Below are 26,517 nucleotides of genomic sequence, written 5' to 3' on the forward strand. Positions count from 1 at the left end.
CGGCGGTCTCAAGGAGTTGAAAAGGTCAGTACTTCTGAAACGAGGCTGAATTTGACGTCTTATTCGACTCTTCCGTTCCACCTTTAATGATGCAGCATTTACCTTAATGGTGCACCAGAATGTAACTGCAGCATCATTTTAGATGGAGCGGAAAATCTGAATAAGAACCTGGCGAGTACAAAGTCAAATTCAGCTTCATTGTTCCTTCTATGTCCTCATCATTTTAGCTTTCCTTCTCCCGGTCAGAACACAGTTCATTTACTACAAATACAAAAAAAAAATGCATATTATAAGAACTGATAATTGACTGTCTGACGGAAAACCCCTTAAAGCTAACTCGCACTACCTCCTCAACTCTTTCTCTTTGGGAAACCTCTTAAGTGTGAAAAAAATTTAGCAAGCTGGTTAACTACAGTCAGATTCATAATATATCAGTCGCTCAGCCGTCACGAGTAGCTTGGCATTAAAATCGATGTGGAGAAAAACACCAGTATAAATGAAAATCTTGATTATGGGCAATTCAGTTTTTATGATTTCTTATAAAGTCTCAGCTTTCACAGCTATGAAGTGTTAATCACTAGTGTTAGCTATTAGTAGTCTGACGGTGGTAGCCAGCTAGTTATCTCTTTACATAGTGATATAATGGCCAAATGCAACCAAAAACAACTGATCAGTTTTACCTGTGAATTCCCTGAGATCTGGTTTGGGTTCTGCAACGGTTTGTACAGCCCCTGCATCTTTTTTCCATTTCAGTCTTCTGAGAGTTATGACAGGTTGCCTGGACTAATACGGTGGGGACGTTGAGGCATGATCCAGTGGCTAACGTATATGTGTCTATGTATGATGTTATTGCTGAAGGCAATCTGTAGAATTCTTGTTGGAGTTTAAGATGAAGGGAAAACAATTAAATGTTGTGCTGTTCATGGCTGTCAGGAAGTGAATATATGATAGAAGCCTTTCAAAGAACGTACATATCTCAAAGGAGTGGTTGAGGTTAATTGTTTCCCTCGTTTCTGAGGATTTCAGTGTGAACGTAGAGGCTTGTCCTGTACATGCCGAATAGTTTTTTGATCAAGGTACAATGTGGGGCAGCCAGTCAAAACAGTGCTTATTTACATACATCAGTCTTAAAGGCACAGTGACAAAAGCAGCCTGTTTAACTCTTCGGGGTGAAGAGAGGTTGGAAAACGTTTATGCAAAAGTGAATTTTGATTGTTTTTGGTACATAAAATCACTCAAAAGCTAAAAATGGACGTCAGGGGGAAGATTCTGCGAAAATCTAGGTTATGGGCCTTTCAGTGAAAACAGCTCAACCACTTTCAGCGGCTCTCCTGATATTAAGGTGATATTTTCTGGCTGAGGAATGGGCAGATGCAAGCTGTTAATGGTGTATTTGGTGTAATTGGTGTTTCTGGTGGCCAAAAGCTCTATTGGACACCTCAAAATATTGATTTGGTTTGTAATGTATGGTGACGCACACCTGTGGGACTTAAGTAATTAAATGTGATGTGTATCGTCTGTTTGTTCTAGGCACCAAACCAGAACACTTTGCCAAAATTGCCTGGAAGAACCACAAGCACTCCACCAACAACCCGTAAGTTCTGTCGACAAATTACAGCCCTGTTTTAGCCAACTTTGCCTTTATGAATCACTTTTGCCTAGAGTTCTGCCATTCAGAGTAGAGTAGGCAAGTGTGGGGTGACATTTAAAAGAAAAAATTGCTCAAACAGTTTGAAGACCTTGTAAGAATCTTTCACCAATTTAACCTTTTCTGCCACGTCTGTAGCTAAAAGAATGGGTTCTACCAAAATATTCGTCAATTAAATATTTATTGACAGAACCGAGGAAATGCCTGTTAGCATCTGTTATAAGTCAAGGAGTTTTCCACACATTGTCTGTGTTAATTGACAATATAATACACGTGTGGCAGGATTAAGTATACTTGAATATTTCTCTAAGGGACACTTTTTCAAGCCATCTGTTTCTGGATAATGAGCTGAGAGTAAATTAGCTTCCCTTGGTGTTTTGGGGGATTGAAATGAGTCTCAAAAAGTCAAGATGGCAGACTAAACTCTGCTGTAAAGGGCCTCATTACAAATCACAGCCTGTGAGGAATAATGGAAAGGTAGCAGTAATGCTGCCTGAGTGAAAGTTTAAGAGAAACATCGCAGTGCAGGTTCTGTAAGTCCTTCATTCGTTCATTCATTCATTATCTCTAACCGCTTAAGTCCTTAATTTAAGGTGTGTAAAATTAGATGGCCGAAATGATCACAGTCACAGGGTGGGGGGATGTGTCTACTGCCAACATGTAATTCTGAGAGAGAATCCCTCCTTTTCCCCCCAGATGGAGCCCAGCAGCGGCTCATAATCATCATTCAGCGATCCTACATGATATAGTGTTTCATTTTTATTGGCTGTCAGAACTAAGATGACGTTATGTGAAGTTGGTTTTATTTTCATACTTGTATATTTCTTTCTTCGCCAGCTTTCCCAGCTTTTTTTTGGAAGAAAACAGTTTAACAAGTGTAAATAGTCATTTTAGCAGCCAAATCAATCAGCATCACCTTTAGTTTACGTCTGAAATTGATGTCGAACGTTTGATGTAAAAAAAAATTTTTATTTCTTTTTTTGTGAACCGCTGTAACTGCCATGAAAGCTAAGTGTCTACAAATTGCAGCAAGTGGCAATCATCGGGGTCAAAGCACTATGCGGCAACATAAATAGTGGGAGTAGAACATAAATAATTGGAGTTTTTAGAATGGCTTTGATATTTAATGGATGTTGAGCTCCAAACGATGATGTCTACCAAATTTTGTACACATTGGCCTTTTGAACTTGGTATGGTAAGCAAAAGTCACAATACTTAGAAAACTCATTTTTGGACATAAATTGTATTTGCATAGTGTTGAAGTCAATGAACTGAATAATTCCACAGCCCAGTATTTTAGCAAGAATTTTGATGCTAAAATAACTACAATGTTCTCCTAGAAGCAATAGCACTCGATCAGTTTCTGAACTCTTTACTTTTTTCACTGTGTTTTTATGTATTTTTATGTCTGAGTACGAACAGACGTAGTATTATTCTAGAAGTGTTTTGAAGTGGTTTGTATATACTTTGTGCTTTGGGTATTAGTGTGATATTTAGCTCACAGAACAGAATAGAAAAAGGAAAAAAACAACCCCACAAAATCTCTTTAATAATCTTGCATCTTTTTTTTTTCTTTTCTCAGCTATTCTCAGTTCCAGGATGAGTACAGCCTGGACCAGGTGATGAAGTCCCGCAAAGTCTTTGAGTACCTCACACTTTTACAGTGCTGGTGAGTAACCTGCACCACTTGCTGTTTGGTTTCTGCCCCTTTTAGTAAGAATTGTATCTGAATCATCATACACTGTGGACATATTGATGATAGTATGATCGATACACAAGTAAACAGAGACTAAATCACGATGTGTCAGTCTGAAGGTGGGGATTCAGCTGCATTGATTTTGAAATGTTATACCTCTGTGGTTCTCAACCAAACACGCCACGCAACGTTTGGTGACTGTGAAGGCAATCCAGCCTTATCGATTTTGCAACGTTCTCAGTAATTATGACTAATATACTAATTGAATTGAACTGAATTGTGATGAAATGTGACCTTTCATGATGCATTGAAGCATTTCCTAAAGAATTCTAATCAAGTCAAGTCATTGTGGAGTCACAGATTTACCGTCCTTTTGCTTTTATAATTATCTGACTGCGACAAAAATATTAAAGCTGTCTCGAATGTTGAATCTTGTAGTCCTACATCTGACGGAGCTGGAGCAGCAGTGCTGGCCAGTGAAGCGTTTGTGAGGAGGCACCGGCTTCAGGGTAAAGCTGTGGAGATCATTGCTCAGGAGATGACCACGGACCTCGCCAGCACCTTCGAGGAGAACAGCTGCATCAAGATGGTACGTCGAGGAGGGTCCTTTATCTGGGCTTTTTGTCACCTTGACTGTCTTGATGATTGGCAATGTAATGATACGTTGTTGTTATTATTGTGGTAAATTAATAGAGGTATAGCGCTTCACCTCTTTCACAGTTTGTTTTGTTTCTCAGTTTCTGGGCAGATCTGTTTGTATCGCATTTTAGCCTAAAAAAAGGAACTGTACTTTCAACTTAATGTGTTTATTTTTGTATTAAACACGACTTTTCAAGAATTTCTTCTTTGCTAAATTGTTGCCAACGTGAGGTGAAAGTCCAGCTCTATGCTCTGCATTAACATTCAATCAATCAATCAATCAATCAATCAGTCAATCAGCCTTTATTTAAACTCAGAGTACATTGAGGGAGACCCTCATTTACAGTGTAGCTGAGCCGATACAGAGATTGAGGGGATACAGGGATTGAGAAGTTAAATAGTAAAAACATATGAAATGCTTAAAAGTAATAATAATCATAGTAGTAAATAAAAAAATTAAATCGATAAACCATTAAAATTATAACAGTATAGTAACTTAATGAATAAGATAAAATAAGGATAAATGAAAAATATAAATAATAAAATAAAGAAAGAAATAAAAGATGTAAAGTAATAGCTTGGCAACAAACTGTCTTTTGCATTAATAGTTCTGACAGGAATGGAGACATTTTGCCTCTTTTGCTACTTTTTTGACTTCCATCAGTAAGTCATGCTGTTACTGTAACAAACCTCTCTGTTGCTAAAATATTCAGCTTTACGTAGAGGTGGGCAGTATGACAATATTTTATCGTTATTTTCATAAATTATGTCACAATATGCTTTTCTCTGTATATTGTGGATATTGTCAGTGCTTCAAGAACATAAACAAACTGTATGATTCAACAAAGAGAGCATAAATAGTCCTATAACTGGATTTACTGCGCCACAGTATGTAAAACCTTGAAGAAAAAATATTGTGCTCGTATTTTTTGATAGTATTTTAAAAAACCAAATATCATGGTACATATTGTGTGTTGTTAAAGTGTCATCAAATATCATGAAATTATTCATTTGCTTTATCGCCCGGCCCAGCTATACTTCTTAAGTTTTCATATTTTTACATCTTCATTCATCTTTTGCACCACTTGTGCACTGAAATGTGGTCTGCTTGGACTTTTGTACCATGATTTGAGCTCATTTAACATGGCAATGACAAATGCCATGAATCGACCTGTGTAGCCTGCACACTCTCTGCTTGAATGCTTTGTTTCGGGCCGCAAATTTTGGTTTTGGTTCAGGACATAATCATACATCGCTATAAACTACATCAGAATTTTCTGAGTGTATGGTGGGTTTGGTCAGTACTTCTAGAGCACTGAACAACCATGTGGATCATAACCATTGTATAGTAACTACATGGTAACAGCCCATTATGCCGTTGTCTTATATATTAATTTATTCATTATTTTTTCCCTGCTTTCTCAAATCAATAAATTAATTAATGTATTTATTTATATTTATTTATTTATTGCAGATGTTGAATTAATTATCTTTTCACTCAGTAATAAAGCTGGTAAAAATGTACATTTAAAGTGTGCACGTTGCCTCCAAATGTTTTACTCCTCCTTTCTGTAGGTTGGCTACGACATGACGCGCCTCGCAGCCAGGAAGTGTTTTGAAGCCGCAGGTCTGAAGCCCTCGGATGTTGACGTTATTGAGCTGCACGACTGCTTCTCCGCAAACGAGCTCATCACCTACGAGGCCCTGGGCCTCTGCCCTGAGGGTGAGACAGAGAGGCCTGTAGTTACAGTTATTTTATCTCGGCCCAGCTGTGTGTAGTCAAAAGTTACTCAGAAGTTGCCAGCTGCACAGCTTAGTTTGAAAATGCAGTTGCGGGAGAAACTGATTCCTCTTCTGGTAGATGGCTTTTAAGCAGAGTTTAGAGCGGAGGTTCTCAACCTTTTCCACCCCAAAGCCCATCTTTGTATAACTATAAAACATAGTGGCCCACAGGAAAACTAAAATCAATTTTTAAATACAACGTTATTTTTCTTTTTTTAAATGCTGACGCTGAAAACCTGTAAATTAGGCCCTGAAAAGGATCAGATTGGCCATTCTGGTTGTCAGTTGGTTTGCAATAATTGCAGGTGTGTTAAATAACATGAAATATGTTTAAAATTAAACACATGGGTGTAGTGATGTCAAAAAGGGGGAAAAGGAAAAAAAGAATAGAAATGTTTGAGGTACATGTGATTTGGAGCTGCAATTCTTCACGTTTTCACTGAAAAGGCTCCATAAAAATTTTCAAAAAAAAAGATTTGTTTGGTCTCGAGATGTCTCTTTAATTTTGAGGGCTTTTGTGATTCATTTGAAATAAACCTCCCTTCATTCAGTGGGCTTTTAGATTAGTGTCGTCACAATCAACAGTAGTGGTAAGTCTTACCTGATATCTGCTTCGTTGGTTTATCAGTTCGAGTTCAACCACTCAGGTCACTGATGCTCAACCAAATATACGCTCCAAATCAAATGCATCTCTTCTCTATTTTATGGCTCGTCTGTTGTTTTTACCAGCAGCTTGTGCTCAGTGTCTGAAGAGTCAGCCGTTAGAACAGTCGTTATGCTGACTGTACGGCATTGACGTGCCTTTAAAAGGGAAGGAGAGACAGCTCTACTGATTGACTCCCTCGTTTGAACACAGAGAGCTGTTTGCTGCAGACCCAAGTGCGGGTGGAGTGTTCACACACGTCAAAATGGAGCGAACTAAAGAAAAAGGTGTGATAAGTCCGCACCAAACAAAAGTGCCCTGAGAAACTTCATCCGTCTTCGACTGATGATGTTTAATTATCCCACTGCTGTGATGTGTTTATTTGTACATCTCTATTAATATTTACATTGGCTGTTCTGTGAAAACATTAAATTCTTAGATTTTTAATTCTTAAGTTAATCATTTTTCCACTTAATGTTATTATGACTTACGGTGATGTTACCGGCCCAAATTACTGCCTCCCTCTGAGTACAGGCCCGCGTGCTTCGTGGCCCACAGGTTGAGAAACCCTGTCATAGACAACGCTAAAAAGATCAAGATCTGTAAGCAAGATCTGTGACCTAAATTTAAAAAGAAAAACGTATGATAACCAGCATTACCTAGTCAGATGTTTGAAGTTAAAACAGCTGGAAATTGGAGTTTATAATCTTCCAGGATTATTAATCACATGTAAAAAATAGAAAATGTAATTAATATCTAATAATTATGTAAATAAGGTGTCCTGTGGTTCAGAATGAGTGTTGCTGATGTCAGAGTGATGCCTAATATTGTAAATTGCTGCAGAGAGTTACTGTAGGGTTACATACAGCGAGTGAAACGTATTGATTTTCTTGAGGACGAGTGAGCTTCGCTAAGAGCTGATCATTTAGACCTGATGCTAACTGACGACAGCAGAGTGAACGGAAGTGGCAGTCAAAATCTGAGGTTAAGAGATTTTACGAATATCTGCAAATACATGTAAGACAAATGTAATTAGGTAAATAAAAAACTGTTACAAGGAAGACGTTACAGTTTTGTCATACATCACATACTTTGTTGTTCATAAAGAAATGCCAAATGGCAGGCTAATGCCGTCCACCCACTCTGTCCCTTCCCAGGTAAAGCTGGAGAGCTGATCGACAGAGGGGACAACACCTACGGGGGGAAGTGGGTGATTAACCCCAGCGGAGGGCTCATCTCGAAGGGACACCCTCTCGGAGCTACAGGTACAGATCGACTTCACTGCAAAAGAAACTACTTAACAGAATGATTGTTATTTTTATGTAACACGTGAAGGAAACGTGCAGACAGAGTGAGCCTGTAAGGCTGTAGTTTAGCGAAAAATCGCATCACACATGCAGCACTGTGCAGAAGCTTTAGGCACATAGTTAAAAAGCTATTTGTCTGGGCTGAAAGCATGTATTTGCTGAGGAATACACTGATGTCAGAATAAATATAAGTAATATTAATACAACGTAGTGATTTTTACATACATCAGTATGTCAGACCTTTTCTTGTGGCAGATAATTATAACTATATTGTTCTTTGTTTTATATTATTCTTCTCTTTTATTCTTATTTTCCTGCCGGATTTTTGCCGCGTAACTCGTCCTGCAGTTTTCGAGATATCATCACCGTCCAGTCTGATTCGGGCTTGTACAGCTTTTTGATGTGAAATCCATAGGAATGAATGGGGTGAAAAATTGCACGACCATCTACTGTACGTTTCTCATATACTATCTCAGCACAGGCCCCCGAGCACGAATTCAATGTTGTTCTGACCCGCACTCATCCTTTTAACGTCCCTCGTTTCTCCCGTAGAGTCCCGTTCATTTTTGCCAACACACAAACTCTATTACTTCATTGCCTTACAGTCATCAAAGTACATGTACTCACTAAGGGTAGTAAAAACTAATCCACAGCCATACTGACCTGCGCTCCTCTGTGTGGTGTGTTTTCATCCCTCGTTCCTCCCGTAGAGTCCTATTCATTTTTGCCAACACACAAACTCTATTACTTCGTTGCCTTACAGTCATCAAAGTACATGTACTCACTAAGCGTAATAAAAACTCTACTGCACAGCCATACTGACCTGCGCTCCTCTATGTGGTGTTTTTTCATCCCTCGTTCCTCCCATAGAGTCCCATTTATTTTCAACAACACGTAGCTAACACTTGGCAACTCGCTACGAACAACTAAATACACACCCCATACGCCATGGGTGTCAAACTCAACCACTAAAAGGGCCATATTAAAAAATTCTCAGCAAATCTGTGAGCCAGCTGTGTTTTTATTTCCTTTAACATTTTGCTGTGGCCTGAATGGGCCATTGTTTATTCAAAATATGCCAAAAATGCAACAGCAAATAGGCACTGAATACTTCTTCAAAAATAGTTCTAAATAAAATAAATTGGTATTTTTTTAACTGCCTAATTGCTTGACCTGTACACCTGGCATCTTTTCTTTTTGTGTAATTGCTGGACCATAGATTGTTGTTGGGGGTCAGAACGCACACTGTGTTGCAGTGCATGCTGGGGGCTGTAGTGCAGTTCAGGGTGACACGGGCTAATAAGAATAGAAAATTAAAATCATTTCGTGGGCCGAATAGGACTCGGGCCTTGTGTTTGACACATGGGCTATACACCATGGAAGCTGCCTAGCAGCACCTTAGCAACCACCTGGGATACCATAGTAACCGCCAAGCAATAACCTAGCAGGAAGTGCGAACCATTTAAGTTGCCCAAACATTCTGCGTTTGCATGTTTCTAGTTCATCCAGTATCTGGTTTGTCTAATCAGTTTTTCATCAAGTTAAATCAAGTGTGCTGTTGGAATTTAACAAATCTGTGTCATGGTTGGGGCAGCCAGGAGAGTCTAGAACCAAACTTTGTTCTTCAGACTTGCTCACAAGATACAAAGACATCATTACTTTTTGCTGTTTTTATTTATTTACATTTATTGTAGTGATTTTACAAGCAAGAACAGACTTGTTGCCAAGATAAATGGTTTTACATGATGTGCGTAGGTGCCTTTAACGCAGTACTGTATGTAGTCGATCAGTCATTTGAGAGATTTTTTTTTTCTGAAATCCTTTAAGGCAGATGTACTCAGTGCTCATGTAGTAGTAATAGTTGTAAAAGAAATGTGCAAACTGATTTTCACAACTTGTGTGCTGAGGCATAAATACTCCCAGTAGTTAGAAGTCTGTGTAGAAAACATCACCAGCAGGGGGAGCCACACAGTCAGCTGGTAGAGCTCATCCCTCCAGTTCCCCCTCATGCTGCCTGGCTGTGAGAGCAGTGTTAAACTGGGCTCTGCTGAGCGTCTCTGCGGCTCTGTTTCTCCATCTCTCTCTTCCTCACTGCTGGACAGATGAGGCTGGGAGGTATTAAGCTGAGTCTTTCCGGTCAGTGAGCTGAGCGCCAAAGCCGTGTATATGTGTTCATATGTTTGTTTGTTTTTGTTTTTTTTTTTGTTCGTCTGTTCATACAGACTGTTGTACGTTTCTAAACTGCTGTGAGTGAGTCGCTCTAATCTCTGATGGTTTTAATGACTGTAATGACGTTTCCATTTCCATTAGTCTCAGACCTTTTCATCTCTACAGTAACCTCTCTCTCTCTCTCTCTCTCTCTCTCTCTCTCTCTCTCTTTCTTTTTTCTTTCTTTCTTTCTTTCTTTCTTACTCTCTTTTATTTCTCTTTCTCCCTCTTTGTTTTTCTCTCTGTCTTTTTTTCTTTCTTTCTTTCTTTCGTCTCTCTCTCTCTCTCTCTCTTTCTTTCTTTCTTTCTTTCTTTCTTTCTTTCTTTCCTTCTTAGTCTCTCTCTTTTATTTCTTTCTCCCTCTTTGTTTTTCTCTCTGTCTTTCTTTTGTCTCTCTCTCTCTCTCTCTCTCTCTCTCTCTCTCTCTCTGTCTGTCTCTTCTGTCTCTCTCTGTCTCTTTCTTTCTTTCTTTCTTTCTTTCTTTCTTTTTTTCTTTCTTTCTTTCTTTCTTTCTTTCTTACTCTCTCTTTTATTTCTCTTCCTCCCTCTTTGTTTTTCTCTCTGTCTTTCTTTCTTTCGTCTCTCTCTCTCTCTCTCACCTCTCTCTCTCTCTCCTTGTCTGCCTGTCTCTCTTTCTTTGGTTTTTCTCTTTTGCTCTTTATCCCTCTTTGCTTCTGTCTTTCTCTCTTTTCTGTCTTTCTTTCTCTCCTTTCCCCTGTCTCTTTCTTTTTTAACTCTGTCTATCTCTGTGTCTCTGTCTTTCTTTGTCTGTCTGTCTGTCTGTCTGTCTGTCTGTCTCTCTCTTTCTCTCCATTTTTCTGTCTTTATTTTTTTCCCCTATTCCTTTATTGTGTGTGTGTGTGTGTGTGTGTGTGTGTGTATATTTCTCCCTCTTTCTATTTTTCTGTGTGTCAGTCTCTTTGTTCTTTCTCCTTCTTTTTCTGCGTCTTTGTTTTTCTTTTCTTTTTTCTTTCTTTCTTGCTTTCTTTGTCTTCTTTTACTGTCTTTCTTTCTCACTTCCCTTCTTCTTTCTTTTTTAATTGTTTTTCTCTCTCTCTCTCTCTCTCTTTCTCTTTCTCTCTCTCTCTCTCTCCTGGTCTTACTATCTTTTTCTGTCTGTCTATTAATTATATTTTCAGTACTCTTTTGCCAGTAACGTGTTAACGTAATACACACATCACGTAATGTTTATATTTCTTAATGCTTATTATATTTCAAATAGAAATAGCAGTTTTTAAAGCCTCTCTAAAAGTATGAGGATCTATGCCAAACTTTTTGTGTGTTGACCTGAGTTTTGTTTTCATTTTTGTAACTATCAGAGGAGAACTGGTTGTTCTTCACCTCAAACATACACATGTGGTCTTCTGGTATCTGATGTCCAGTCTGAATCCATCAGTCAGCTTGTATGGCTGAACAGCTTCTATTGTCAGTCTTTCAGCCTTTGGCTTTTCAGCTTCACTGGTGCCGTTATTCGTTCTCACAGCTGTCCTCATAGTTCCTCTGTCCTGAGGAATTGGGAATGCAGGCTTATACTGACAGGTTTTACTCTCAGGGCCCACTTTTGACAGCATGATGGTCTAAACTGAAAACCCATTAGCCAAACGGGATAAAAAACTTATCTTTAGTTCCTGCAGAAGACTCTGGCTGGGAGGATTAGGGCAGGGTGCTAAGTTTCCACCAGTCCAGCATTTTCTCCTCTAGCTTAGAAAATCAGTTATGCAGGACTGAAGAGAGGAAAGTATGATAACAGGTGGATCTCTTAATATATAATATAGTAAAACATATTTCTGTTAAGTCTTATTAAAATGTAAAAACATATTAGTCTGTCCCCAGTCCATACAGTCCATATGTGAACACTAAACAGCCAAAACAGTCTTGTTTTCAGTTCATCACGGTTGTGAACACGGTTTAGCCCCGCCCATTCCCACTGAAGTGAAGCATAGTGTTGTTACTGCAGACAGTCTGTAGCTGTTTATTGGAGTAGAAAACAAACGTTGTGCTGTTCCTGGCTGTTGGGAAACTAATGGGTCATTGCAGCCTCCCAGCAGTTTACAAAAACAATACAAAGCAGCTAAACAGAACAGAAACCATTAACATGACACCCAGTTATACATTTCCATTCCTTTTGATGATCAAGACTCTGTAGACAGACTGACCAGCTGTGTGTCAGATATTTCTCAGTGGATGTCGCAAAACTTTATACAGTTAAGTCACGAAAAACGGAAATACTGATCGTTGCTGCTAAAACTCAGAGAAAGCTGCTTTATGAGGAAATTGGTTCTTTAGCTTCATTTACCAAACCTGAAGTAGAAAACCTGGGTGTGCTCTTAGACTCTGAGCTCTGTTTTATCCCGCATGTAAACGCAGTCACTAAAGTAGCTGTCTATCATTTGAGAAACATCACTAAAGCCTTTTCTATCTCAGAGTGACACAGAGATGCTTGTTCATGCATTTGTTACAAACAGAGTTGATCCCGGCCACAGATGGCTGCAGCATCACCAGGCATCAAACTTGCGATCTCCTGAGCTGAAGCTGTGTTTTATTAAATTTCTGTCTTGCCTCTTCGATTAAAACTTCACTGGATCGCCTGGTGATGCCACAGTCATCCGTGGCTGAGAGTCCAAGAGCACAATTGTCCTCGCTTTCTGGGTGGGTGGGATGGCCCCCCGTCTCCCCCCCCACCACTCAACACGATAATAGCCGGCACAGGTGTCTAATAGCTGATGTAACATAACTGGCGACTAGTGTTCTCCTCCAAGCATGTTCAGCTGTCCAATGATGTTGCAGTCGAAAAGATAGGGTGGTGGTTCACATGAGTCGGTGGTTGCTTGTGTTAGCCTTTGCCCTCCTAGCACTGGTGGTATTGTGATAGGGGGAGTCCTAACTATGGGTGGATTTGGATACGACTAAATCGGGGAGAGAAAAACACGTACCTAGGTGTTTTACACTGTCCTCTGTGACCTAACAGCCTGTTTAATTCTAAAGGAATTAGAGAGAGGATGGAAAATGATCTTGTAAAAATTGCAACTGCTATTGATACAGTAGAATATAAAATATAAGAAAAATGTGAAATATGTCTCAGTTAACACTGGAGATGTGTGAAATATATATATACATATAACATGCCACAACTCAATGTGTGTTAACAGTGGATTATTATTTTAATGCAAAAGCTCAGATAGTAAGGGCCTTGACTGACGTAACTCAGGCGCATTGACAGAGTCTGATTGAATGCAGGCTTAAGCCTTGTAGAACATTCCTTTCAGATGTACATGTAGAGATCAGTTGTCATTTGGCAATGCATTACAGATGCACAGAACAGAAAGTTCTCTGTTTACAACTTTCGTACTTTGTTTTAGCACAATAGTCATTCTTCAAAATGAAAAATGTCAATACTGAGAGGTTTTAATTTAATTCTGTAGGCTGGAATTGAATTTGGTGTAATAGAAGATTAATTGGTCTTTATGAATGCTGCTGTTTTGTACATTTTACAGATTTTTCTGTGAGGTTTGTGAAAACACTTTCTGCAAGTGCTTCATCCGTTTAGATTTGCAGGAGGCCTTCTTTACCCAACTGGAACGCACATGTTTCCCATTTGACATCTTATTTTACAGATTAACACCTGAATTTGGTCTTAATCCAGGTGTAAACTCATTGTCAGTATGGATTGTCTGGCACATAGCTTAAAAGGCCAGCATTATGCATTTTGTTGTATATTGTTTGAGGTCCACTTACCACATTTGTGTGATTTTAACCAAAAATAGTCATCATTCATTTTCACATGGCCTTTTCCAGCCTCTCTGTGTCCCTTGGAATTAAACAGGCTGTTTATGTTACTGTGCCTTTAAGAATAATTAACATAAATAAGCTCTTTTCTGATTGGCCGACTTGTATTGCGCCTCATACAAAAAGCAGGCTGAAATTCTCTTTATGACTTTACTGTGAGTGGACAGGGCTAAGCTGCTGTAGGCCGAATAGGTGAATATATGTAAACGTACTGTTATTTGTGGCATCATGAAGACAATGAAATCAAAATAGGCTGTTTTTGTTTTTGGGTTCCACATAAAATCATATGGTCTAGGGATTTATATTCACTTATCAAAGTTAATTTTACGATAGAATTGAACTTAGAGCAGTGGAATATGAACTCGGCTCTACTCAGTGAAGTAGCTGATCTCACTAAGAAAAGCGTCGCTAAACAAAGTCAAGATTTACATCTTGAATTTCTGTATCAAAGCCTGTAAAGTCCTGTAATACGCTGCATTTCTGTAATTATTCTGGTCTGGCTCATGTTATCACTGCTGCTTGACTGCTGTGGTACTTTGGCCTACTTTCGTGGCTCTTTGACCTTTTCTCTCTCTTCTCTCCGGGTTGAATAAACTCTGCCGTGTTTGATTGCTCCGGTCTATCTCAGGTTGTTGAACCTTACCTAGAAACCTGTGTTGTGTTTGATTGGTCAGGTCTGGCCCAGTGTGCAGAGCTGTGCTGGCAGTTAAGAGGGGAGGCAGGTAAAAGGCAGGTCCCTGGGGCAAAGGTCGCCCTGCAGCACAATATTGGCCTCGGTGGAGCTGTGGTGGTCACACTTTACAGGATGGGATTCCCTCAAGAAGCAAGGTGAGCAGTTATTCCGATTAATATACATTTAAGAAGCATAATATCTGAGACAGCATATCTAATTACGTAGGTTTACTTATCTGGTTGCATATATATGTATTTGCTGTCAAATTACATTTGAAAATCAGAGCTGTGATAGATTTAGATTTTATTTATATGCTCATAAGTAATTTTATAGCATGGTCATTTAAAGGGATAGTTCACTAGAAAATCAGATTTACAGAATGTTCACTTTATCCCAAAAGAAGTCAATAAGTCAAGACATGTTTGGGGTCCAGAGTCCAGTAAAGCTATTATAACAATAGTCTGTGTCAGTGAAAAGCTTTGGGTGACATAGACCTCCATTACTTGGTAGCTACATTAGCCCTGTAGCTTCAGTGCAGAACTATAGAAGCAAACTTCAGACACCAAACATGTCTTCGCTCACTGATTGCATTTGGGATAAGAGGAACATTCTCTAAATTAGATTTTTCAGTGAACCATTCCTTTAAACAGTGCCTCCTTTTAATATGTGAATGATAAATTCCTGCCCATTGTTGTGATTTCATTTCAATCTGTATCCACCTGTCTTTATATTTGTACTGCCTGAATGTACAAAGTAGGGCAGCAGTTGGTTTGCACTTTTTAATTAGGTTTTGCAGTGAGCAGGTCATCCTGTCTTCTGAACTTCAATTAAAGTTGTTGGTACAGGCGGACACCTGTGACCCTTGCCTAATAATCTTTGAACTAAGTCCTGACGGAGGCTCACCATATCTCCAGGACCTTGCACTTTGTCCGTGTCACGCTACTCTCCCCGCAAAGTCACGTTTCATATAAAAACTGTCCGTTATGTTGTGTGTTTTCCCAGCTCACGGATAGCTGCAGTGCCTACAGGTGCTGCGGCTGGCTTGGAGGGATTTAAAGCTCACACAGTTTTTAAAGAAATTGAGAAGAGGCTGAAGGAGGTAGGAAAGAGCCAGCCATGAAGAGGATTTTTTTTGTTGTTGTTTTTTTTTCTGTCCTGTATTTCTGTTTCTTGTTTATATGATGAGGGGAAAGTGCTTTTAAATATGCTTTCTATGATAGAAAGCATTTACTATGCCAGGGGTTGCAACTCAAATGTTAAGAAGATCCATTTCGTCCTGTCAACAAAAATCAAACCACCTTGGGAGCCACAACATTTTATGTCCATTTTACCCTCTTGGCTGTAAATATGTATCAGTATGCGCTAAAGTACTAGCATAGGATAAAAATATAAACAAAAACGCAGACTTACTTTGCTCTTCTTTAAGCTTCAGCTCAGCTATAGGCACTTTTTCCGCATCTCCGGCAGGAAACTTTTCCGCAAAAGTGGAATAGTTTCTTGTAAAATCTCTCTTAATGTTTGATTTTTTTACGAGGCTGAAGTCGCTTCTCATTCGCACTCATTCAAACACTAAAAAGTCGCGAAGCTGAAATCAGTTTCTCGTTCGGCAGCTTCTTGTTTGAATTTTCCTGTTCCACCTTAAATGGTGCCTGAGGCTCCAGAATGTAACTGCTGCAACATTTAAGGTGGAATGGGAGAATTCAAACAAGAAGCTGGCGAATGAGAAACTGATTTCAGCTTCACGACTTTTTAGTGTTTGACAGTTTCTCGTTGCAGATTAAACATATCAGGAAACGAGCTGGAGTGATTATAAATGTAAATAAGTAAATTCGTCTCTAATTTATCGGCGTTCATCCTAAGTCTTTCTCTTTGTCATTTCGTTAGCTACTAGCTAGCTGTTGTCTGCATTGCTATGGTGACTGCTTGCCAATCCGTATGATTAAAGGTTGGTGAATAAGCAAGTATAGGCTACATTAACTCCAGAGTTTAAGACCATTTATTGTTAAACTGTGTTGAACGATCAGCAGAGCTTTATTTTACTGTAAATGAGGATTATTTTATTTTTACCTACAAATCTGATTCAGTTGTGGAGCCACAACAGAGCAGTAAAAGAGCCACATATGCCTCCAGAGCCACGTGTTGCCGACCCCTGAACTAGGCTTTAAACTTTGCACATATTCAGCCAATTTGACATCACATTAGCCATTTGACCAGGAAGGAAGCATATATACTTTAAACTGATACAGTACTGTGCAAATGTCAGAGACCACCTCCTATTTATTTAACTTCCAGTAAAACAGCCATCAAGTACAATTTTCAAGAGATGTTTCTGAGGAGATTAGATATTAGATCATCTACTTGCATAAGGAAGGAGAAAGTCAAAGGAATGTCAAAAAACAGGAGTTTCCAAAACTGGAGTTCATAAAATGATTAAAAGCTACAGAGAGAATGAGACTCCTAACAGCCACCTGGAAGACCTGGTAGACACCAAAGCTGTCCCCATCATATAAACAGAAATCACACTGTCCTGTAAAACGGGGGAGTATTTCAGGATATTTAATTTTCCTTCTCCTTCTAATTAGCTGATCACCAAAAATGATTACAGATCACCGCAGTCTTGTTTTGAAATTGAGTATAAAGGAACGGTGCCAAGTCAGAATCCATTTTGGCAGCCAGCCTCGTCTCCTGGTCGGCAAAAAACATGTGCTGTTGTCTGTTAGCAGGTTTTGTAATTACATTACCATTACATTACGTTACCTTCAATTAGAACAGGACTGCTAGCACTGCAGGAGCTCTGGTTTGGCAAATTATAGATCGTAATTATTACTTAGCAAGAACTGCAGACACTGCAGAGTCATACTGGACTGAAATCCCTGATCTCTTCAGTATTCACTCAGATTACTGAACCTCCCCAGGTAAAACTAACCCAGCTCAAATAGGGCTTTAGAAACTACTTTAAAACTTTTAAGCGAAAGACTTTAGGTCAACATGTCCTTAAAAAATTGAATAATATTAGGATTTGACTCTTAGTGTTATGGTAAAGTAATGATTACAAAAAGAAACATCATGATTCAGAATGTTCTGGATAAATGGATGAATTTTGAATTTTCAGAATGTGTGTCATTGTAATAATTTAGATTACAAGAAGAATTTTTAGCTAATGTAATCAGTTTTATATTGAAACGCAGTTTCTTTTTTTACCATCTCTATTTTTGTTGAATGCATGATTGCTGGCTATTAACTGACGTTAAAGACGGCGTGTAATTGTTATCTGTGAACAGTAAGGAGTCTTGTCCAGTGAGATGGAAAGCACTTTGGCCGCAGACTTTAATGTCATGATGTTCCTTCATGCAGGAGGGAGAGAGTTTTGTAAAGAAAATTGGCGGCGTTTTCGCCTTTAAAGTGCTAAACGGGCCCGGCGGAAAAGAAGCGTTGTGGGTCGTGGATGTGAAGAATGGTAAAGGCTCGGTGGACAACGACTCAGGTATGTGAGGTTTATTTATTTATTTTTTTCCTTTAGGTCTAACAAGAGCATCGGGGGGCAGTTGGTGAAGCCTGACAGGAACTGTCCACCAATTTGGTACAGAGCAGGTGGTCAGAGCTGTGTGAAGAGAATGTGTGGTTTGGCTGATTTTGAGGACACTATGACACGAGGGCACAGAGTTTTCCTGGAAGGCTGTACATGTGAACAGAAATGAAGGCATTTTGGTCTGATTTATTAGTTGGCCTGATTCGCCCACTAATAAAACTATGCTGGGTCTGCTTGATTGAACAGTTGGATGATGACAGTGTTCAGTAGTTGTTTTGGTTTTGCTTCTCCAGTCAGCTCCAGAATTATTGGCATGGAATTATTACGGAAAATGAAAAGTCAATGGATTGAATAAACCACACATGCATTGAGTGATATTTTGATATTTTAAACAAATGAATAAGCTGCATATTTTTAATTTTTATTTTTGTGTTTTGAAACCAAGAAAAGTTCACAATTTATTTTTGGAAACGTAGGTCTCAAAAATATTGGCACCACCCATTATTAACATTTGGTGAAACGAGAGTAACGGCGCTCACTAACTTTCTTTAGTGCTAAACAAGGTTGGAGAACACTTGTTTGAGGAATCTTGGACCACTCCTCCATGTAGAACATTCACAGTTAGGCCCAATCCCATTTCACCCCTCGCCCCTACCACTTATCCCTTACCCCTCCTTTTTGCGTGTTCATATCTTGGTAGCCAGCTACCTAAATTTCCTGTTCTGCTTTAAATAGTGCAGCGAGAAAATTCAAGCAAGAAGCTGGTGAATATCTGACTTCAGCTTCATATCACTGAAGAATTAGGGGGGGTGATAATAAATAATTGCCCCCTTTTTGAAGGCATATGATTCCCTAAATGTAACTAAAGCCCAGCAGTGAGGAGCTGAACTTTACCGTCCTCTGCTGTCACTGCAGACTGGCAGGGTCGCCTACAGAGCAGCGCTAGTAGCTGTTAATGAAGTGATGCTCTTTTTATTTGAGGGTCCCATTTCATAGGGAAGATTTCAACCACTACTCCTTGTAACTCCACTGTGTTCCAAGGGGCAAGGAGACACTCGAAAACAAGGGGTAGGGGTAAAAATAAGAAATGGGATTGGGCCTAAGTCTTTAGTCTTTGCTTGTGGACTGCCCTTTTCAATGCACACCACAGGTTTTCAGTTGGGTTCAGGAATGGAAACTGAGAGGGCCACTGCAAAACTGTGATTTTGTCTTTTTTTTGTCCATTTCTGTGTGGATTTTGATGTGTGTTGGGCGTCATTATCTTGCCAAAAGGTCCACCCACAGCCAACATTCAGCCAGCCTTCTGGCAGATGCAGACAGATTTTGGGCTAAAATCTCTTGCCGTTTTATGGAATTTATTATGTCATTGAATTTACTTGAGCCCCTGGTTCCACTAGCAGCCCCAAAGCATCAATGTATAATTTTTAATATAGTTTAATGATCGTTTTTGTCCAGTTTCTTGAGTGGTACCATTAATATGTGTATATTATTTTGGAATACTTACTACTCAGATCACATTTCTGAAAGAAAAAACATACTTTGTACTCACTTGACTTTCTTACTTGTTACAGATTTCAATGATCAGATGTTTCTCATTATTCCAGCAGGTCGCTCACATTTTATTTAAAAAATCAACCAAATTCCTATGATTTTTAAATGAAAGTCCTTGTGCCAGAACCAATACCACTCATTAGTCACTGCATCACACATCACCAAAAAGGAAAATGTTACTTTTATACACTATATATACAACTTTATACCACTTTTTATATAGTATGTTTACATTTTTTACTGCCAGTCACTTTTTCTGGCTGCCAATGTATGAAATTCTCTCATGGGGTTTTACTGCCTTTTGTAAACAAGCTTGTCGATGCCCATTTATAACATTTCATGATTCCAGTGGTGGACGAAGTACGCAAACCATGAACTTGAGTTAAAGTAGAGATACCCAAGGTAAAATATTACTCCAGTAAAAGTAGAAGTTCCTCCCTTTAGACCTCCACTTGAGTAAAAGTACAAAAGTATTTGCCTTCAAATGTACTTAAGTATCGAAAGTGAAAGTACTAATAGATTAATTATGGCTCTGATGTCCTGTTATCACTTTTGTAACAAGACTTTTGCTTCATTAACTGATTTTAGGTGAAAATACTCTTGACGTTGAACTGTGTGCTGCACTGGGTCTGTATGTCCAACAGGTCAAAACAAGCTCAAAGCAAAGTGCGCGCTGTGCCCTGATTGGTGTTTTTGCTTCACGCTTCTTTCTTTCTCACGTCACATTTTTATACACACAAAAGCCAAAAGGAACGGCAGATTTCTCATAATGTAGTGGAGTAAAAATTAAGATATTTGACTTTGAAATGTAGTGGAGTGAAAGTAAAAAGTCACTCAAAATGGAAAAACTTCAGTAAAGTACAGATACAGAAAAAAACTACTTAAGTACAGTAATGAATCACATTTACTTAGTTACTGTCAAACACTGCATGATTCACCTTTGTTTCAGAATGTAGCAGAAATAGAACTAGAACAAGAATATGCAAGTGTCAGTCGTGTGGATGTCACTGCAGCACTAATTAAAATGGCAAAATGTCTGTCACAGCAGGTGGTCGACTAGAAAAGAGAATTGTATGTAGGTATTAAAAACCAACCATAAAAAAACCTCTCTACTGTGGAACAAGCAGTCCCCAAAACTCTCGGCTAGCTTTTCAGCAGCATGTTGAGCAAAGCTCAGTTCTTCACAGGTGCTGCAGTACAGCTTTATTATGGATGAGGGTTTTGGTTCAAGGCAGAAGTTTCCTTCTGTTTGTGAAATGTATGTAAACAACAAAACAATTTCTTTTTCTACCCTGTATTTCACTCATTTTCATGTCTGTGTTTCATCATAATGTCATTAAAATGTAATTTAAGACTTTGTGTGAAAAGCCCATTCCATCTGACCTCCCGCTTTGGTTTCTGGGAGAGGTATAATTAAACAGTCTGCCCATAAAACAAACCAATTGGACATGGTTGGCAATACACATATTCCAAATGTCAGTAGTTCACTTCTTTTGTAAAGAGAGGACTCTACCACGCACCACATTGTAATGTGAATTTTAATATGCATGCAACCTAAAGTATGGCTCAATCCCATTTCTTATTTTTACCCCTACCCCTTGTTTTCGAGTGTCTCCTTGCCCCTTGGAACTGAGTTACAAGGGGTAGTGGTTGAAATCTTCCCTCTGAAATGGGACCCTCAAATAAAAAGAGCATCACTTCATTAACAGCTACCAGCGCTGCTCTGTAGGTGACCCTGCCAGTCTGCAGTGACAGCAGAGGAGGGTAAAGTTCAGCTCCTCACTGCTGGGCTTTAGTTACAATTAGGGACTCATATGCCTTCAAAAAGGGGGGCAATTATTTATTATCACCCACCCCTAATTCTTCAGTGATATGAAGCTGAAGTCAGATATTCACCAGCTTCTTGTTCGAATTTTCATGTTCCACTTTAAATGGTGCAGCAGTTACATTCTGGCGCTTCAGGCATTTAAGGTGCAACGGGAAATTTAGCTATCTAGCTACTGAGATATCAGCATACTACTGCTTTTATGCTTCTTACAAAGAAAAGGACCATAATACACTGAAACAACATTAAACTAAGATAATACAGTGATTATTTTAATTTTTAACAGAAAAAACTCTCACATTTGTGGGTTTCTTTGTTCTCTTGTTCAGCCATCCTTTCTTTTTTTTCTCATATCACTCTGTTTGGAGTGAGACTCTGAAAAACCTCCGTTTGGAGGGCCATGTAGCTCTAACACTTCACCCTACCCACAACCACAATCAGGACACCCTACCCCTAGATGTGAACACGCAAAACAGAGGGGTAAGGGCTGAGTGGCAGGGTCGAGGGGTGAAATGGGATTGGGAGTGAGTTTCCAAAGCTCCAAATAAAGCTCAAACATGCGATAACTGATGCTCACTGATTTAGTTTAAAGTACTTGATCAGTAGTTTGTATCAAAAGGGTTTCTCTTATTAGACTTGTACTGGAATTAAATCAACATACATCATCTTTTGTCGTTTGTCCCAGGGAAAAAAGCCGACTGCACCATTTCCATGGCAGATGCTGATCTGTTTGAGTTGATGACCGGGAAGCTGAATCCACAGACTGTGAGTGCTGTCAAACTGATTAAATCTTTGTTGACATCCTGTTCATAACTGTTTGGCAAATAATACGCATGTCAAGCACTTCTATCACTCACTGTATTGGCTCACTGAGGGAGCGCAGATTGAAATGGATGCAGGATAAGCCCCTCTTAGCTCATGTCTGTGGCCCACCTACCACAATACAGCGCTGCTCTATAAATGCGGCTTGAAGGCCACAGATGCTTCCATTAGTAAGCATCAAGCCTGCCAGGACAATTTTATAGAATTATCATCTGCGCATCATTGTCGGTAATAGTTGGGCCTTTTCTGTGTCATGGAATCGTGCCAGGTTCCCCGACACGTGTTAAGCTTATTTGCATTTTCTATGCCCATTTATCCTGAACTTCCGTCCGGAATGTGAGCCTGAAAACGTTCTGCATGCACGTGTCAGCACTGATAAACCAGCAAACTATTCACTATAAATGAATATGAATTTTAAAGAGTAACTACACCCCACTATTTTCAGGTGACTCCACCCCTGGCTCAGCTTTCGAAAATGGGAGTGGCGCGCTGGGAGGGAAACTGGGTGGGCTGGGCTGCTGTGTTTTAGAGCTAGTGAATGTTAGCTACTAGAAAATATGGAGAGAGACAGAATCAAATGGCACTTTCGCAACTTTGAGGTCCCACAAGGTTGATCATTTTCACTACTACCATCTTGAACGGGGGTGAGTGTTTCTGATCAGGCAGTGCGTCTTGAGCCTTACCAGTATGAGCCTCTGACTCAAACCGCCGAGGAGTTAAGGCAGTGGCAGAAAATGAATAGCAGCGAGCGGCAGAGGCGTCGGAATGGTAGAACATTCCCTAAAACCACAACAGCTAGCTTCTGATGATCTGTTCAGCAGGTCCATATTCGATATAACCGGAGTCCTGATTTCTTAGATGCACTGAATTCTGAATGAATAAAGTGGATTTCTTTGAACTCTGTTTAGGTTTCATTCATTTTGACATCAAGCTATGAAAAGCATACTTCTATTAGGCCATTAGGTACCATTTCCTTCTATACAGGTGCTCTTGTGGGCACTGTACAGATCTCTCACCTGTAGAGAACGTTTGCACTCAACCCTTTCTAGCCTAAGCTGGTTGGCTTGTGCTAGCCGTTTTAGCATGCTGCCTGTTTGAGTCCAAGCACAGAAGTATAACAGGGAGACTGTATCGTACCAAACAGGTTGTTCACAGATGTGACCAGGTTGGGGTCGTACGCTGCTTCACCGGTCATCCAGGATTTGCTGCAGTGGCCCTAAATCCTTACGTTCTGCAAGCTGTGCATGGCACTTATCAGCAGATATAGTCCGTCAGTGCACCTAATCACATGTTGAACGTTATCAATATAAGGCTAGAAAACTACAGTATTTACTAATACAATAAGTAAGAATTAGCAGTAATAACTAACTAGAACACTAAATAACATGCTAAATGCGATGAGACGATGTGAATGGAAAAACATCCAAAACGGTGATGTTCTGACCCGCTCTAGGGTCGAATGGTTTCATGTTTGAGCGCAGCACAAGCAGAGCCATCTCTCTGCATGGCTCTGGGCATGAGTAGGGCATCATTGGGGGCGGCAATGTTGGTTGACTGATTTATATACTGTGACCTGTCAGTATAGCAGAGTTGAACCAGAGGGGCGCTGCAGAGGCAGAACTGACCATGATAAAGATGCTATTTTTTCCATTTGGAAAGCTGTGTTCACATTTCAAGCAAGCCTGGTGTATTTTATTATTACAGAACAATGCATTTCAGCTATTATTGGAAAAAAAAGGTCTTGAGGTGTAGTTACTCTTTAACCAATACCGCCCGAGTATCAATACCATATTTATTGTTATGCAAATTGGACCAGCTTTTGTCTTGACTATTTTTGTCCTCCTTTCTTTCTGCCACTCTCTCCCGCCACGTTCATCCGAAGGCCTTCTTCCAAGGCAAGCTAAAGATTACTGGGAATATGGGGATGGCCATGAAGCTGCAGAACCTACAGCTGACACCAGGGAAAGCCAAACTGTGAAGATACATGACGCTATTTTGAGATCCAGAGTGACCGCGTCCATCCAATTCAAGTCAATGGTGATCTCATTTCCAAAACCAGAACAATAAGAAATAACTTTCCGGACTTAATCGTCAAACCTTCTGAATTCTTGATGAAATACGTACATTTTCAAACAATGGTAAATGTTACACAAAGATGGTATTTTTAATGGTGTGTGACAGATGGTACATGACAGCATGTAAGACCTACCGGACCCAGAAACACGACTAAAGAACGCACAAATCACAAATAAGTATTCCGGAGTTACGTTAAAAGCACAAATGTTCTTCCTCAAAATGGATATTCAGCAGATTACTGCTGGAGTTGTATAACACTGCTGTATAATGGCCACACTTTTTCAGGTTTAGACCCATATGGACTTCCATTATGCTGCATAATGTGCCTCTAACAGAGAGAATAATCATTACTGTTATCTCTGAAATTCATGACTTGCAGCCTTAATGAACTATGTAACCTAATAGTCCTCTAATGTGAAACTATACGTCTGAAATAACCACATTCTGAGGTGTTGGAATGAGCTGTTAAAGAAGTTGAAATGACTGATGATCAGCTTAGTTTCTCATGTATGACTACATCCGTTAGCAAAATGTCTAACATGCTAGCTTGAATATGGATTCTGTGTAGATGTTGGATATACATCACTGTGCAAAAGTCAGAGACCACCTTTTTTATTTTTCGTTCATTTCCAGTCAAAACTGTCATTAAACCCAAGTTATCCATTTCTCAGTTTCATGGAAAGAGCAGAAACATGTTTATCAGAGTCACACAAAAGCCTGGACTAGATATAATATCACTTTTTCAATATTCAGTGTGTCACTCTTTACCTTTGTTACAGCTTCCATTCTTTTCAGGAGACTCGCTTTCAGTTTCTCAGAGAAATCTGCAGACACGCCTCCAAAGTTCAGTCTTAGAAGTTGGTTTTGCATCCAAACACGTTCAGTGTTGTTGGAAACTCCCATTTTGGAAAGTTGGAAACTTTTTCCCAAGGAAGAACTTCCTCCTTCCCTATACAAGAGGATTGTTTTATATCTAGTCTTCTCAGAAATATCTCCTAAAAATGGGTTATGTGCATTAATTGGCTGTTTTGACTGAAAGTTGAAGAAATGAAGGGTGTTACCGACTTTTGCGCAGCACTGAACACCTTTCTGTCTAATTGTAAATGTACAAAATTATGAAACGTAATTTCTAATATATATTTCCTAAAAAATATAAGCCTTGCCTCCTTTATTTGTTAAACATCTCGTGTTAGAGCTGTTCAAATCATTTCCATTCAAAATGGCGTGTTAAGTATTGCAGTAATGTTTTTTGATGTTTGGTTTGTTGGGTTTAAAAGTTTTGATTTTTAAGAAAAAGTTCTAAACTAGATATTTTTATAGAACAAATTTGCACTGTGGGTAGAAGGACAAAATAGTTGTAAATGTGAATCAAGTGCTTTTACTCAATTCCCTGCTCGCTATGCTGCTCTAAAACCACAGGAAGCCAAGCTCACCCACAGCCAAGAATTCTCCTACCTGTATTTGCGGATTTCGGCTTCCAGTAAAGTGGAAAAAACCACAGTAAGTGGATGGAAAAATGACTGAATGACTGACTGTGCTCTTAAGCCCTGACCCACCAAAGATGAGCAGCAGTACTTGTTCTAAAGGAAGACTTGTCATTTCCATGATGAAGAGCAGGAAGCTAGATTTGACTGTACCTGCTAACATGATTGCTAGACTTTTCACATTTCTGTAAAATGCATCGAAAATAACCTCAGGCTTTCAGTCTGTTGAAAGGCCTGAAATGTTTTCCGACCCTTTTTAACAATAGATTGTGCTCCAGTTTGCAATGAACTCCCTGAATGATTTGATTGGTGGGCATTAAGGTCGTTGTGGAATCCGTCCAAGAGATTTGCTGTTTATATTAATTTATAATGCAGAAATGCTTCTTTAGGCCGTGTGGCCATGCAGCCCACTGCCTTCTGGCTTCTATAGCTTCTGCTTATCATCCCCCACCAGTGTACGCTCCCAGGGCAGCCTGCCAACCAAACTGGTTGCATCTCGCGAGCAGCTGGCCAACCCATTGTCCACTCAGACTCGCAGCTAGAGTAACTGGGTTTCTGTAACAGGGTGAACGGTGGCACAAAGATGTGCCTCGCAAAATGGGGCCTTAATGCAACGGCAACATTCACTCACTAATGCATCTGAAATCACTGTTGGATTTACTAAGGCTGTAGCTGATCAAGCAAACTCAAAGGCACAAAGGGTTTAAAATTAGTGTCAAATGATGGCGCCGTCAACAAAACAGATGACCGAACGTTCTACAGAGGGTGTTATTTTGCTGTGGCTAAAATTTTATAAATAAAATTTTTAAAAACGTGGCTCAGACGAAGGCTGCACTTTCCAAGAGTCT

General features: G+C 39.5%; 1 protein-coding gene across 1 annotated transcript in view; it reads left to right on the forward strand.

Moving 5' to 3' along the window:
• Positions 1-24,861, forward strand: part of scp2a (sterol carrier protein 2a) — a 32,814-nt gene extending 7,953 nt beyond the window's left edge. Inside the window, exons 7-16 of the mRNA XM_036597447.1 lie at positions 1,531-1,594; positions 3,231-3,317; positions 3,783-3,933; positions 5,559-5,706; positions 7,566-7,673; positions 14,384-14,537; positions 15,385-15,481; positions 17,737-17,866; positions 21,973-22,052; positions 23,992-24,861. Coding sequence (XP_036453340.1) covers positions 1,531-1,594; positions 3,231-3,317; positions 3,783-3,933; positions 5,559-5,706; positions 7,566-7,673; positions 14,384-14,537; positions 15,385-15,481; positions 17,737-17,866; positions 21,973-22,052; positions 23,992-24,087 — 1,115 coding nt within the window. The 3' untranslated portion in view covers positions 24,088-24,861. The remainder of the gene's footprint in view (positions 1-1,530; positions 1,595-3,230; positions 3,318-3,782; positions 3,934-5,558; positions 5,707-7,565; positions 7,674-14,383; positions 14,538-15,384; positions 15,482-17,736; positions 17,867-21,972; positions 22,053-23,991) is intronic.
• Positions 24,862-26,517: the final 1,656 nt, after the last annotated feature.

Source organism: Colossoma macropomum, unplaced genomic scaffold (genome assembly GCF_904425465.1).
Source record: "Colossoma macropomum unplaced genomic scaffold, Colossoma_macropomum, whole genome shotgun sequence".
NCBI lineage: Eukaryota > Metazoa > Chordata > Actinopteri > Characiformes > Serrasalmidae > Colossoma > Colossoma macropomum.